The 13,406-nt window shown below is 50.1% G+C and overlaps 1 protein-coding gene across 3 annotated transcripts; it reads left to right on the top strand.

The window, feature by feature from the left end:
• The first annotated feature begins 1,122 nt into the window (after positions 1-1,122).
• LOC102064154 (uncharacterized) lies at positions 1,123-7,471 on the top strand. 3 transcript variants are annotated; one of them, XM_074546415.1, is made up of 4 exons: positions 1,123-1,251; positions 1,640-1,774; positions 1,904-2,036; positions 2,736-7,471. In XM_074546415.1, exon 4 carries the CDS (start codon positions 2,846-2,848, stop codon positions 3,986-3,988), a length of 1,143 nt encoding a protein of 380 aa, XP_074402516.1. In that variant the 5' UTR covers positions 1,123-1,251; positions 1,640-1,774; positions 1,904-2,036; positions 2,736-2,845; the 3' UTR covers positions 3,989-7,471. The 3 variants fall into 3 exon arrangements, with proteins under 3 accessions (XP_074402516.1, XP_074402514.1, XP_074402515.1); XM_074546413.1 differs by lacking the exon at positions 1,123-1,251 and adding an exon at positions 1,330-1,490; XM_074546414.1 differs by lacking the exon at positions 1,123-1,251 and adding an exon at positions 1,330-1,490 and having other exon boundaries at positions 1,907-2,036.
• The last annotated feature ends 5,935 nt before the right edge of the window (positions 7,472-13,406 follow it).

The raw sequence follows: 13,406 nt of genomic DNA on the forward strand, positions 1-13,406 counted from the left end.
CCTCATCTGAAGGAACTGAACTGCCACTTACTCTGCTCTCAGAAGAAACTTGCTTTTCCATGTGGAAGGAGTAGGTACATTTCTCTTCCTCACCCTCAACTCCCAGCAGAGCAGTTTCTGGTTTCATGTCTATTTTTAGCAAGATCTGTGCAACCACAAAAATAATACAGAGCTTGGAGCATTCTTCTATACCATATCTGGATACTGGCAATGTACACTCTTGTTCATTTGTCATCTCAGTTCTGTATTTGCTGCTAATTGTGGAGCCCATTTCCCAAAGCTGGAGGAGTTTTGCTAGGAAAAAGCAGTGCAAAGCTGGGTTTGCTCTGGGTTTTTTCCCAGAGCTGGGTTTAAAGCTCCATGAGATTACACAGAGAGTGATTTCAGCTGTGGACCATGATTCTGCTGTGGCTTTGGCAAAGGCAGGTGGGATCCTTGGATGGTTGGGCAAAGGAGTTCCCAAGGAACTGGTGTCACTGTGAAAGGCGCTGGTGAGGCATTTACTGAAGATGCTGAATGCCCTTTTGGGTGCAAAGACTTTTCTAGTAGGAAGTGGGACACAATCCTGGGAGGTGGATTGATCCCTCTTGACAGGGGCAGAGCTGTTTTTTTCTGACAAGGCAGGGCCTGAGAGGGAATCAATCCATGCCACACTCCTGCAGAAAGATGGATGCACAGTTATTGCCATGGTGAGGGGCACAGGGGACACTCCATGAATTGCTGTGGGCTGGAGCTGAGGGACAGGAAGGACGCTGAACCTGTTGGGGTGAGTCCAGAGGAGGGCACCAAGGTGATCAGAGGGATGGAACACCTCTGATGTGAGGAAAGGCCAAGAGAACTGGGAGTGTTCAGCTTTTGGGATTACCTAGTTGTGGCCTTGCAGTACCCTAAGGGAGCCTACATGAAAGATGGGGCAAGACTATTTGCAAGAGCTGGGGTGACAGGACAAGGGAAAATGGGTTCAAATTGAAAGAGAATAGGTTTAGATTAGATACTGGGGGCATTTTTTCCCTGGGAGAGTGGGTAGGCCCTGGCACAGGCTGCCCAGAGAATCTATGGCTGCCCCTGGATCCCTGGAAATGTCCAAGGCCAGGCTGGATGGGGCTTGGAGCACCCTGATCTAGAGAAAGATGTCCCTGCCCGCGGCAGGGGGCTGGAACGAGACGACATTCCAAGCCAAACCATTCCACGAATTCATGAACAGGGATCCCCCGAGCCGGGGCGGTGGGAAGGGCCCGGCCGCGGAGCCGGGTGGGGACACAGTGGCCGGGGAGGGGACGCGGTGGCCGAGAGGGGGACGCGGTGGCCGGGAAGGGGACGCGGTGACCGGGGAGGGGACACAGTGGCCGGGGAGGGGACGCGGTGGCCGGTCCCGCCCCGCTGCTGGCAGCTCCAGCCCGGCCGAGCCGCCACTGCGCCGGTGCCGCTGCCGCGGGCTCCGCGCCGGCGCGGGGGATGCTCGGGGCCGCACCGGGACCCGCAGCACCCAGGTAGGGCCAGGGAACAGGGAAAGGGCACCCGGGAAAAGTTGGGGGGGTTACGTTGCCTGGAACAAAAAAAAATTAAAAAAAATTCTCCTTTTTTAATATATATACATATATATGTGTATGTATTTATTGTTGATATTATTGTTTTTCAGCCCACGCCGTGGTTTCCACACCCCCTATTTCTGGGTAGCCGTGGTTATGGAGTTCTCTTAAGCCAAGCAGCGCCAGCATCCCTTGGAAAGTTTTCCCGCCCCAAAGGCATCGGCGGCTCAGCTGGAGGGCTGGAGGTGAGGAATGCTCCTGTTAGCAGCTCCTTATTAAATTGTCGGGAATGGCTGGAGTGGGGGTGAGTCGAGCCACGCTGTTCCAGGCAGTGACTAATGAGGACTAATCCAGATTGTTTTCCATGTCTCCAGCAGAAGAAAGCGTGGCTTGTGCTGCTGATGGAGCCAGCCTTTCTGGAATGTGAATAAGAGCTTTCACTTAATGCACATCGCTGCACTGCCTTGATCACTGCATTTGATAAGCCTGCTGAAATTAAATAGGCAAGTTTTACATTTATGTGACACGTGGAAATACAGAAATATTTATGTTCTTACATATATGTGTTCATTAATATGTATGCTTGTATTCAGAGATGTCTTATCCCACCTTCCAGTACTTGAAGGGATTTTACAGAAAATATGGAGAGCAACATTTTACATAGATAGAAAAAAAGGAAACATTTTTAAACTAAAAGAGGAGAGATTCAGATTAGTTATTAGGAAGAAATTCTTTACTGTGAAGGTGGTGAGGCCCTGGCACAGGGGGCCCAGAGAAGCTCTGGCTGCCACATCCCTGAAAGCATTCAAGGCCAGGCTGGACAGGGCTTGGAGCAGCCTGGGATAGTGGAAGGTGTCCTGCCCATGGCAAGGGGGCTGGAAGATGATGGTCTTTAAGGTCCCTGCCAACCCAAACCATTCTGGGATTCTGTAATTTCTCATCTTTAGGAAAATTTAAAATTGGAATTATCAGCTTATATTTGGTAGAGAAGGCTGGCTGATGATAGTGGATTTAACTTTATTGAACATTGTCTGTGCTTTATGTCCTGAATGTGTATTTTCTACATATCTAATAGTAGATGATTCTGTTTCTTTTGCATGTCTAATAGCCTGTCCCTTTCTTTGAATCAGAAAAATACCTTTGCTATTCTAAATTTATAATATCAGAAGAATCACTGATGAAACAGATGTTTTATTTTCTAGGGAGGAGTGTCAGAAGAGCTGAGAATGAGATGGACTTAGCATAAAGGACACAAAGTTCTGGGTGATGATGAGCTAGAGTTTTAACTTAGAAGAACACAGTGTTTGCCTCAGAGGATGGATGTGAGTGAGAATAACATTTGTGACACAGGGGGGAAGAATTCAAATTATCCCAGAAAGGCCACAGAGCAGGTGGGCCACAGCTGTAGGCCACAGAAGGAGGTGGACATGAATTACTCCTGCAGTCCTCCTGGAAACTCTGCTAGACCCTCAGGAAAGCAGGAGCTTTCTTGTGGAGACAAAGAAACCTGTGCTACCTACTGCCAGAAACAAGGTGAGAGCCCAGCTGGAGAGTTCCCCCCCTCCAGCACCAGCTTCCACCTGCAGAGAGAGGAGGAGGATTTAGATCACTGTTCCTCTGAGCACCCCAGGAAACCACGGATAATAACGAAACCCCGCGAGGACAACGGAAGCGCCGCTCTGGGAGATGCGCTGGGTGAGGAGCTGGAGCCCGTCCCCGAGGAAGCTCTGCCCTATCGATGCAAGAAGTGTGGCTCCTCTTTCCACAGCATGAGCGAGCTGCAGGAGCACAGGCGAGCTCACCTGCTGGAGAACTCCTACCGCTGTCCCATCTGCGCCAAAGGCTTCTCCCGCGCCGCCAACCTGCGCATGCACAAGCTGATCCACTCCAGCGAGAGGCCACACAAGTGCCCCGAGTGTGACAAGGGCTTCATCCGCACGGCCGACGTCTGGAGGCACCTGCGCAACGTGCACAAGATGGAGCGCTCCATGGTGATCCTGGCCAGCGGCATGGCCAGGAACCCCTGGTCTGTGGTGCACCACGGCCAGCAGCACAATGCTGAGTGCCCGGATCAGGCTTGTCCTGCAAACCCAAAGTCTCAGGAGGACGACTTCAAACCTTACGCGTGCCCGACGTGCGGTAAAGGCTTCGATAAGCCCAACCTGCTGTCCAAGCACAAGGTGATCCACCGGGAGGACAAGCCCTACAAGTGTCAGGAGTGTGGCATGGCGTTTGTGCAGCTGCTCAGGCTCAAGAGACACCAGCAGACTCACTCCGGGGCACGGCCCTTCTACTGCGAGGAGTGTGGAGGGACCTTCACCCGGCTGGCATCGCTGCAGCGCCATCACCGCATCCACACCGGAGAGAAACCCTACTCCTGTAATTTCTGTGGGCATTCCTTCACCGAGTCAGGGACTCTACGGAGGCACGAGCGCACACACAAGTTGGACAAACCTTAATTTGGGGTCTCTGTGGTTGCTGTGTACCTGAAAGAGGTCTGCTCAGCTGGGCTGGAAAAGCACCCCACGGTGTGTGCTCTGCGCAGTCCAGACCCACTGCCCAGCATTGCTGCATCACAGGGAGCTCTGGAACTTGATTGCACTGCTGGGCTTTAAACTGCTTTGTATGAGAAAATAATCTAATTACCCCTGAGTAATGAAATGGGAGACTTGAGGAGACCGAAACCACTCGCATGTACTTGCTCTGTCTCTGTTTGCTGGACTGGTGATGCATCCGCTCGAGCTTTGTGCAGGATCTGCAAGCAGAGGCTGGGAGAATTCGCTGCATAAATTGGCCCTGCCCTCATGAGTGTGATGGCTCTTGGACACTGGCTTTGGAGATCTGTTAACTCACTAAGTTAGAACACTCCAGGGTTGTCCCTCTGTCCCTTCTTGTATTTTGTTGAGTTTTTCTTTCTGTTACACTCCTTTTTATTTGGAAGGGAAAGTATCATGTTGGTTATTAAAAAAAAACCAAACTCAACTTACAAACCAGTTCCTTAATAAACACAACAGTTACCAGCTGTATTTCAGAATGTTTCTATACTTAATGCACTTTTGAGTGATGGGTTAATAATGGGGAAAGCTTTATTTTGTCTATGGTGGTACATGCTCTTGGGGTGACACTTGTGTGTCTGATGGAGCCATGCACACCTAAGCTGACCAGCTGAGTATTGTGGAAGGAAATGTTTGAGGAAAAGAGCAAAAGACCAAATTGAAGCCACTTTTGCTCCTCATTGCACAGAAACCTTCTTCATTTAAATATTTTCACACATAAGGAAGCTTCCTATAACAAAAGCAAGGTCTGTGGTGTGTCCAAGTACTGCCCAAAAGTGTCTGTTAGACTCTTCACTTTGATTTAAATTCAAATGGTTAGTGAAGAAAAATTTCCTTAGGGATTAGCCTGGCAGACTTGGGCAGGTGTTGACAAATCCTCCAAGGCTGTAACTGCTGTAACTGTAATGCCTCAGTGTCAGCAATGGGGCTTTAACTTTGAAACCTAATAATGACTTTACATCTTCTGTTAACCACTGTGGTAGAAGTATCCAGTTTGTCCTGAAGTTGCAGCCTGAATTTCTTTTCCATGTCAGAAGATCTTGCTTCTTTGCTTCCTTTTTCCTTACCAGCTGCCATATTTCATTAATTTTTTTCTAGGGCTTTCTGCCTTTTCAGTGGAACGTTGTGCAGCAGAATGAAGGTAAAGCTCCAAGGTAATGTACCTTTGCATTTATTAGCAGGTTGTTTAATATAAAGTACTGATTGTGCTGTTTGTTTCCATATTTCATAGAATTAAAAAGGGTTGTTTGCAGCTCAGCACCTCCCACCTGTGCAGCAGCTGAGCAGGGGTCACACAATGTGTCCTGTTGTGTTTGATGTCAGGTTCTTGGTTCAGATCAAGATCTACCACTGTTCACAGCAAAACCTTAGCTTGATTATACATGGGAGACTAATGGTGTCACTAATGGATCGTTTCCACTTCATTCCTCAAAGAAATCTCCAAATAAGGGAACCGATGTGCATCCTGCCCCCAAGGGATGTATTCTGTGGTCTGTGTGTGTTTGTAATTCTGGGATGTCTGGGCCCTGAGTGAGAATTCTCCAAACTCCCCTCTGCAGGAAGCTCCAGTTCGGTTTTAGGTTTGCAAAGGTCTTTGATGGGGCCCCTTAGCAACAGCTCAGTCTTAACTGAAGGCTGTGCAGCCTCTCAGAGAGGAAAGATCTTTGCCTGAAAAGAATCCTGGCTGGCTGTGGGTGAGTGATCTGCAGAGGGAAGTCACCAGTGATGCTCTGTGGGGACTGTGCTGTTGAGCACCATCTGAAGTGACCTGGAGAGAGGGCAGACAGCAAAGTGACAAAGCTGTTCCAGAGACTATCATGCATTAAGTTTCCACACTCATTTTCTAATCCCCATTTTAAAGTTACCAGCTCCAATCTCCCCTGTTCATCATCCTGCTTTTCCTTTAGGTATGGGGATGCTCCTGCTGTAGGGTGGTTTAATATCCATTTAAACTGCACCACTTATGCACATCTTTATGTTGTGTGACAGTTCTGCTTAGGCAGTTATGGTAATTGGGAACATCCAGTTATTCTGCTTTTTAGTGCTAGCAGTCAGTGGAATTTGTACCTCTGGCATAATGGTGGAAGTATTTTGAGCAGAGGTCTGTTATATGGGAAGAGTAAATGGTTGGTGAAATGAAAAGTACCAGGCTTAACTAAAAAGTTATTAAAAAGACACTTGCCTGGAAGGTTGACTTGCATATAAAGTGCTTGGATGTGTGAAAGGGGTAATTAAAATGTATGATGATTTCTGGGAAAAGTGTGTAGAACTTGCCTCAAAGAAACTTCCACAACTCCTGTGCAAGGTACAGGAAATCCCGTGGAGCTTAATTTAACCAAGAGATCAGCACTTCTGCACTTCACATTATTCATATAAATGTTTGGAAATCTCTCCCACGCCCTGACCCTCTCACAGTGTCAGTCAGAGTGGGTGATATCCTAAAACAGACACAGCCAGGCATGCCATGTAGCTGACATGGGGCAGATAGACCTGCCCTGCAGCATTAGGGAGGGTTTGAAGGGTCTGCTTTCAGCAGAAGTAATTTTTCTTTGGCCAGAGGGGCCAGAATATCTGTTAGCTCATTTGGATCTGTGAGGCCATGGAAGACACAACTCCTTTGGCACTGTGTTCACAAAGCCCTCATTGCTGGGGCATTACAGGAAGCCCATGGACATGAGCGGGAGGACACAGGGCTGGAGCCCTGAGCTAGGCAGAGGATCCTGATTTGATCACTGGATGGTATTTGTCAACAATGGAACATAGGAATACACTTTGCTTTTTGCTGATTTTCCTGTTGCTTCCCTATATCACTTCTGCCAAACTCATTTCCATCACAGAAACGAGTTCTCAAAACTAAGAAGGTAGAATAGCTCCAGCCCTGAAGATTCCAGGCCCTCACTGACCTGGAATCACCAGACAATCCTTGGCAGTTGGTACTGTTCTCTTACTTTGTTAACAAAGATGTTGATGGTAAATTTGCTCACCTTGTTGAAGATAAATATGTCCATAATTGAGGAGTGTGGATACAGCACTTTGAAGAAAGGAAAAGCTGCTGCTGTACAATCTGTGCCCCCCTGCACACCATCCTCCTCCTCTTCCACTGCTTGTCTTCTCCTGGCAAGGAGAAGTCTGAAACAGGAGTCTCCCCTGTAAACAGGGAGCACCAAGCAATCCATCATTTGTCAGTTAACCCCAGCAAAGGGCACTGATATCTCCGGAGGAGGCAGCTTTTATTTTAAGTGAGGCTTCATCTGCCTCTGACCTTGTGGAGTTTCTGTTGGAACAAGGAGCTCCCACTGCACTTTTCCTCCTTCCAGACTGAAACCAAGCAGGAGCTGAGCTCTCACCAACAGAACAGCAGACAAAGAGTTTTTTTTTTTTTTTTTTTTTTTTTATGTGCTAGGATAACAATCTGGAAAAAGAAAGGAGAATTATGTCCTTTTTTTGGATGATTTCAGCTGTCGGATGCTTTGAGCAGTAAAATTGCTGTGGGCCTGTGCAAGGTTAGAGCCATCTTCAAAGAGCAGGCATGGAATGGGAGCAAGCCCTTGAACCAGCTAATACAGGTCTCTGCACCCGAGTGCAGCCCACTTGTAAATTCCTTGTAGGATGTGCTGCTGAACCGCCCCTGCTCTGTGGGAATGTTGTTTTCCAGAGTGTGCTCAATGTGCTACTGAAGTTCATGTAATGGCTTTCTTGTTTATCTGCTCCAAGAAATCATGAGAGCAATAAATTCCTTTTCTCATTAAGGGATCTATTGGAATTGTTGTTCCAGTGCTTTCCACCTGAGAGCAGAAGCAGTGATTTATTTTGTTTCTCTTCAAGCTTCCAGCATACATCCTGTTGGCTGCAAGGGATTCTTAGGGAATGGCTCAGTGACTTCCGTGGTTTCTGGTTTCCAGGGATGAGGCATCCTCTCTGGACAACCTGTGCCAGCATTTCACCACCCTCAAAAAAAACCCCCCACTTTTTCCTTAGAGCTAGTTTATGGGAAAAGCAGTACACCACACTGCCTCAGCTACTGGCACCAAATCCAGAAGACTGGGCTTGTTTTTCACCTGGTACAGTCTTTTAGACTGTACATGGCATTCATAACTAGATAAGAGAGTATTTATCTCCAATTTAGTCAATTGAGACGTAACAGCAGCTCTAAAATAGCTACAGCACAGGGGAGTTCATGTAAACACAAATAATATTCCCAGGTTTACCTACATAATTTCCTTCTCTGTTTGCAGACTGTGACACAGCATCCTGTAATGATCACACAGTGATCACTGCAAGAGTGAAAAATACAGCTGGGTTCCCCCATCCTTGGCAGCTACAATACTGTAACAATAAAAGCACAATTATTAGAAGCACATTTCTCTATTATCTGTCATAGATATCTCCACATGCCTTCAATAGCACTGTGTGGCCAGATGGTCAGAGACTGGGGCTTGGCTCTTCAGCAAGTTTTGACCATGCGAAGGGCAGAATAAGAAATGCACAAGAAACATCTGAACAATGTGGAATATCCTCCCAAAGTGCAGGAGGCAATGCTGGCAGCAGAGCCCTTGTAAAGGTCTAAGCCACCAAAGCACAAGGGGAAGGCCCTTCCTCTGCTCTGTCCCCAAACTGGAATCAGGTGCTAGGAAAGACCTTTCAAGCCAATGCAATAAACCAGAAAAGGAAGCTCTGAGCCCTTCATGGGAATCACTTGAGCAGGGAAGTCCTGCTGGCAAAACGCTGTTGGTCACCAAGTGAGGCTGGAAAAACCAGGTACCAAGCACTAAATCTCTCTCCAGGGGTTTGGAAAACCCCTGGCTTCTGGCATAACTAGAAACTAATTACAAGAAAGAAAGGGGAAAAAAAAAAGCCAAAAATTCTTCTTGCCCTTTTATTCTTTGCAGCAGACAGGTGAAATGAGTATTTGCCAGCAGTAGCTCTGAATTATTTCACAACTGCACATCCCTCCTGTGCTGCAAGTTAGAAATGACAGTTTAATTCTTTTTTAATTGCCTCATCTCTAAAGTACCTGAAAGAAGCCGTGTTTGCCAATTGTTCCTGGACTCTGAAAGCAGCTGATTGCTGGAAAAGCAGTCAGTGCTCCTCTACTTTGAAAAGGGGCTCTGCAGAGAGAAAAGTGAGGGGTGCAAATATTTTTGAAATGACTCTGTAGTTCCTTCATCCCGTGTGCTCAGTGCTTGTGTGGGCTGTGTGTTTTGCAGCGATCATCTGGCTGGTGGAACGGGAGGCTTTGGGATTTTGTTTGTATGCATTTGAGGCTCTTTAAGCTTCCCAGGCTCCTCACCTGCAAGAGGGCAGGAGGCCTCTGGGGCTCCTGCACTCCCAGGGCCATTCCTGCAGGGACCTGGAATTTTAAGCAGGAGGGGATATCAGGTGTGAGGAGCAGAGCAGCTGGCAACTGTTTCTGCATAGAGGTGTGTTTGTCCTTGCTCACATCAATTCATGTGTAGATCTGACCACCTTTCTCCTTCTTCTCATAGCTACAATGTTCAGTCGAAAGAACAGATTTTTATTTTCTGCACTCTGTTACCACTACTCCTGCTCTTACAGAACAACCAGGAAACAGAGTGCAGATGCTATTAATTACAGAGGTGCTGGGGCTCTGCCAGCTCTCAGATCTGTTTCTCCTGGTGGCTGAGGAGCTCCCATTTGCAAAGCCAGACAAGCACTCCTTCCCTCAGAGATCCTCCAGAATGATCTCTGCACCAAAGCAGCACACCAGGAGGAGAACTGGGGACGAAAGAATGGGGTCCTGCATCCAACAAATGCCTTGTGCTGCAAGGCACAAGGGCTTGGGGTCCCCTCATCCCTCCCAGCCCAGGCAGTGCCTTTCTCCTCTGCCCACGTCACACACACTGCACCATCCTGGGCACCAAAAGGCTTTGGGCTCCAGGATTTCCCCCCAAATCAATGACTACAGGGCAATGAAAAGAACAAGCACTTTGATTTACTCCTTCTGTCCTTTTATTTCAACTAAAGCAACCATCAAACCACTTCTAACTTAGCAAAAGCTACAACTCAAGGGACTAAGGAACATATTCCAGAGGAACATATTCCTGACATAGTGTAGAATAATACCATCTATCAAAACAAAAAAGAGCTTCTTAAGACTTTTCCTAAGAGATTTCTTCTTCTTCCTAAGACTTTTCTCACCTCTACTCCAAGCCTTTAGATTTCTTAACATTAATCCCTTGGCTTCAATCTGTCACTTCCTATGATGAACCCCAATGTGTAATTTATGAATGAAAGAGTTAGAGAAGGCATGAGATGGCCTTCACCCTACTGGCAGGGAGTATTACAAATTACTACTGTGTATTTCACGTAAAGAAACAACTTTATTAACACTCCTGTTTATTATCCTCATGTTCGTGGTATGAACATGGGCAGACATGGGAAGGAGCGTGAGGCACTCACCTCTTCCTCAGTGCTCCAGCTCAGGTGTCTTCTGGCCACGCTGTGGACTGTGCTGGGCACACTCCAGACAGTCCTGGGTCCTTTGGAGCCAGAGCCCTCCTCGGGTGGTGGCGTGGCTCAGCTTCTGTCCCTAAAGAGGCTAACCCAAACACTAACCCTAACCCTAACACTAACCCTAACCCTAAGCCTAACACTAACGCTAACAACTACGCCTTACTCGAACATGAAAAATAACACTATGCCTAACGCTAAAACTAAGCCTAAGCCTAATGCTAACCCTAAGCCTAAATGTAACCCTAACCCTAAGCCTAACACTAACGCTAACAACGCCTTACTCAAACATGAAATATAACACTATGCCTAATGCTAAAACTAAGCCTAAGCCTAATGCTAAAACTAAGCCTAAGCCTAAACCTAACCCTAAGCCTAACCCTGACCCTGGACTCCTGGGAGCTTCCAGCAGGCTTGGGGAGGGGCTGTTGGGGCAGCGCTCTGGAACCAGGCCTGGAGCTGAGGCCTCTGCCCCGCTGTGAGGGGCTCTGCTGGGCAGGGCTGGGCCTTGGCCTGTGGCGTGCCTGGGAGCGGCCAGGGCTCGAGATGCGAGGGGCAGGTCCCCACACGCCTCTTCTTCGCGCGGCGCGTCGGCCTGCCCCAGGAGGTGTTGGTAGCGGGGGTTCACCCAGATGGTGCGGATAGTGATGGCCCCGCTACCCTGCTCGTCTGACTGCTCCTCGCTCGTCCCGGCATCCCCTCTGGCAGCTGCTTGATCTCTGGTTCGGGGAGTAGGCCCCAAGTGTCCTGTGCCTTTGCATGGCACCAGAGGTTTTGGTTGCTCCTCACAGGACACATAGGCGCTCTCCTCCCCACCGCTGCTGCTGCTGCCGCCCTGGACATCCTCTGAGCTGTCCCCCTCCTCGCTGGGCAGCCCTGCCAGGAGGACCTTTGCTGCTGCCATTGCCCGCTGCCTGCGAGCTTCCACCTGGCTTGGGGAGGGGCTGGGGGGCAAGAGACCCAGAGTTATTTCACAGCTGGAGTCCTCTGTCCAGCTGTGAGAGGCTCTGCTGGGCAGAGCTGAGGCTTGGCCTGAGGCTGTGCACGGGCAAACGTTGCTGCGCTCAACCCCGGCCTCGCCTGGCCTCACAGAGGGCCTCACTTCTCTGCCTCTCTGATCTGGGTCCTGTTCCCCCTGCGACAGCTCTTTGGGGCTGCTCGCTTCCCAGGCCGCCTCCTCACTATCTGGTGTTGACAGGACAGCCCCCAGTGCTGCCCCTGTCCCCTGCCCACCGAGAGCTTCCAGCGGGGTGGGCGAGGGTGTGGTGGGACAGCTGGGGCCGTGCGGGGAAGCCGCCCGGCTCTGTGCCCCTGCTGCGGGGGCTGTCGCTGCCGCCACTGCCTCCATGCCCTGATCCCCGTGTCGCTGTGTCCCCGGCTGCCGGCTGCGTCGCCGGAGCACAGCCGCCACCCTGCTGAGGATGGCACGGCAGCCGCGGCGCAGCGAGCGCAGCAGAGCCCGGCCGCGGGCCCTGCGCCTGTGCGGGGCCGCTGCCCGCCTCTCTGCTGCTGCCGCCTGCGCGCCAGGGCCAGCACAGGAGTCACTCTGCTCCTCGGCCTCCAGAGGTGCTGCCCCATCCCTCACCCCCTGCCTCCGGCGAAACGCCAGCCACTTGTGCTTGGGCTTCGTGTCGGTGCTCGTCTCCTTGTCCGTGGACATCTCGGAGTCGCTCCGACACTGCCGTCCCCCGGGAAGATGCTGGCTCCTGATGGAGCTGCTCTCCTGGGAGTGGCACCCCCGGCCTCTTTGCCCCCTTTTATACTGTCCTGGTCAGGGCGCGGCCCCAAACGTCACAATGGGCTCTGGGCACACGCAAGCCTCACGTCACAAAGGGCAACGGTCTGGGCGGGGTGGGGGGGTCCCAAGTGTCCCCAAGGGCTCTGGGCACAGACAAGGTGTACAAGGAGCCCATCTTTCTCAGTTTACCACCCAGAGTAACACACAAGACAGCTCACAAGGCTCATGAGGCAAAGGAAAAGAATCTGCTCATGAGCTATTGGAACAGAATTTTGAAACAAAAGAGGCCAAAGATGCATGATGGCCTGGTCTGTTTCAGTGTCTCTTTGGCTATAGTTGAATTCAAAAGATTTCCTTCCTAATGCGATTCGAAGTCCTACACTGCAAACCCTTTCAAGTGTGCCTTTGCCTTGTTATATCTTTCTCTAAGCATACCACATTTGGTTCATCTCATGAAAGGTACAATCTGCTCAAATGCTGCTCTGAATTGCTGTGACGTCTGGGCTGAAGCTGGGTTTAGATGTGATTCTGGTCAGGATCCCCTTAGAAGCAGCTCTGTTTTGAAATTAACTGATGCAGTAAGCTTCACTGAAGAGCGGCACGGGCTAAAGGAGTCAGAGTTTGAATGTTTCCGAATATTTCACCTCCCTGTCTGCTGCTTTTCTGGGCACAGCTGCGGGTCCAGGGCCTTGCGGCAAAGCCCCGTGGGCAAATTCCTGTTGCCATTCTTGCCTTCCTGCAGGACACTTTCTTCAGAACGTGGTTGCTTCTGTTATAGGGTGGTTTCCCCAGGCTGGACGCCCTGGGCTTGGCCTACAAGGAAAAATATGGATGTTTATAGCTCCTGGATATTAAGAAGCAAAGACAAGTGAAACCAAGCCCTGTTGCCGCCCGCACACTCCTCAGGCCCCTCCGTTCCCGCCTCCTGCCCTGAGGGCCGTGGGGGCGGGACGGCGTCCTCAGGGCGGTGCCGGGATCGTGTGGGCAGAGCCTGGATCCTGTGGGCGGCTCCTGGATCCTGTGGGCGGGGCCTGGATACCGTGGGCAGAGGCTGGATCCTGACTGCATTGCCCGCATCGTCTGGGCCGAGTTTGGGTCCTGCGGGCAGCTGCT

The sequence above is a fragment of the Zonotrichia albicollis genome, chromosome 8 (genome assembly GCF_047830755.1).
Source record: "Zonotrichia albicollis isolate bZonAlb1 chromosome 8, bZonAlb1.hap1, whole genome shotgun sequence".
In the NCBI taxonomy this organism is placed as follows: domain Eukaryota; kingdom Metazoa; phylum Chordata; class Aves; order Passeriformes; family Passerellidae; genus Zonotrichia; species Zonotrichia albicollis.

Excerpts from the sequence above, each read along its gene's own strand:
- LOC102064154 (XM_074546415.1), top strand. The coding sequence starts at position 2,846 with ATGGATGTGAGTGAGAATAACATTTGTGACACAGGGGGGAAGAATTCA.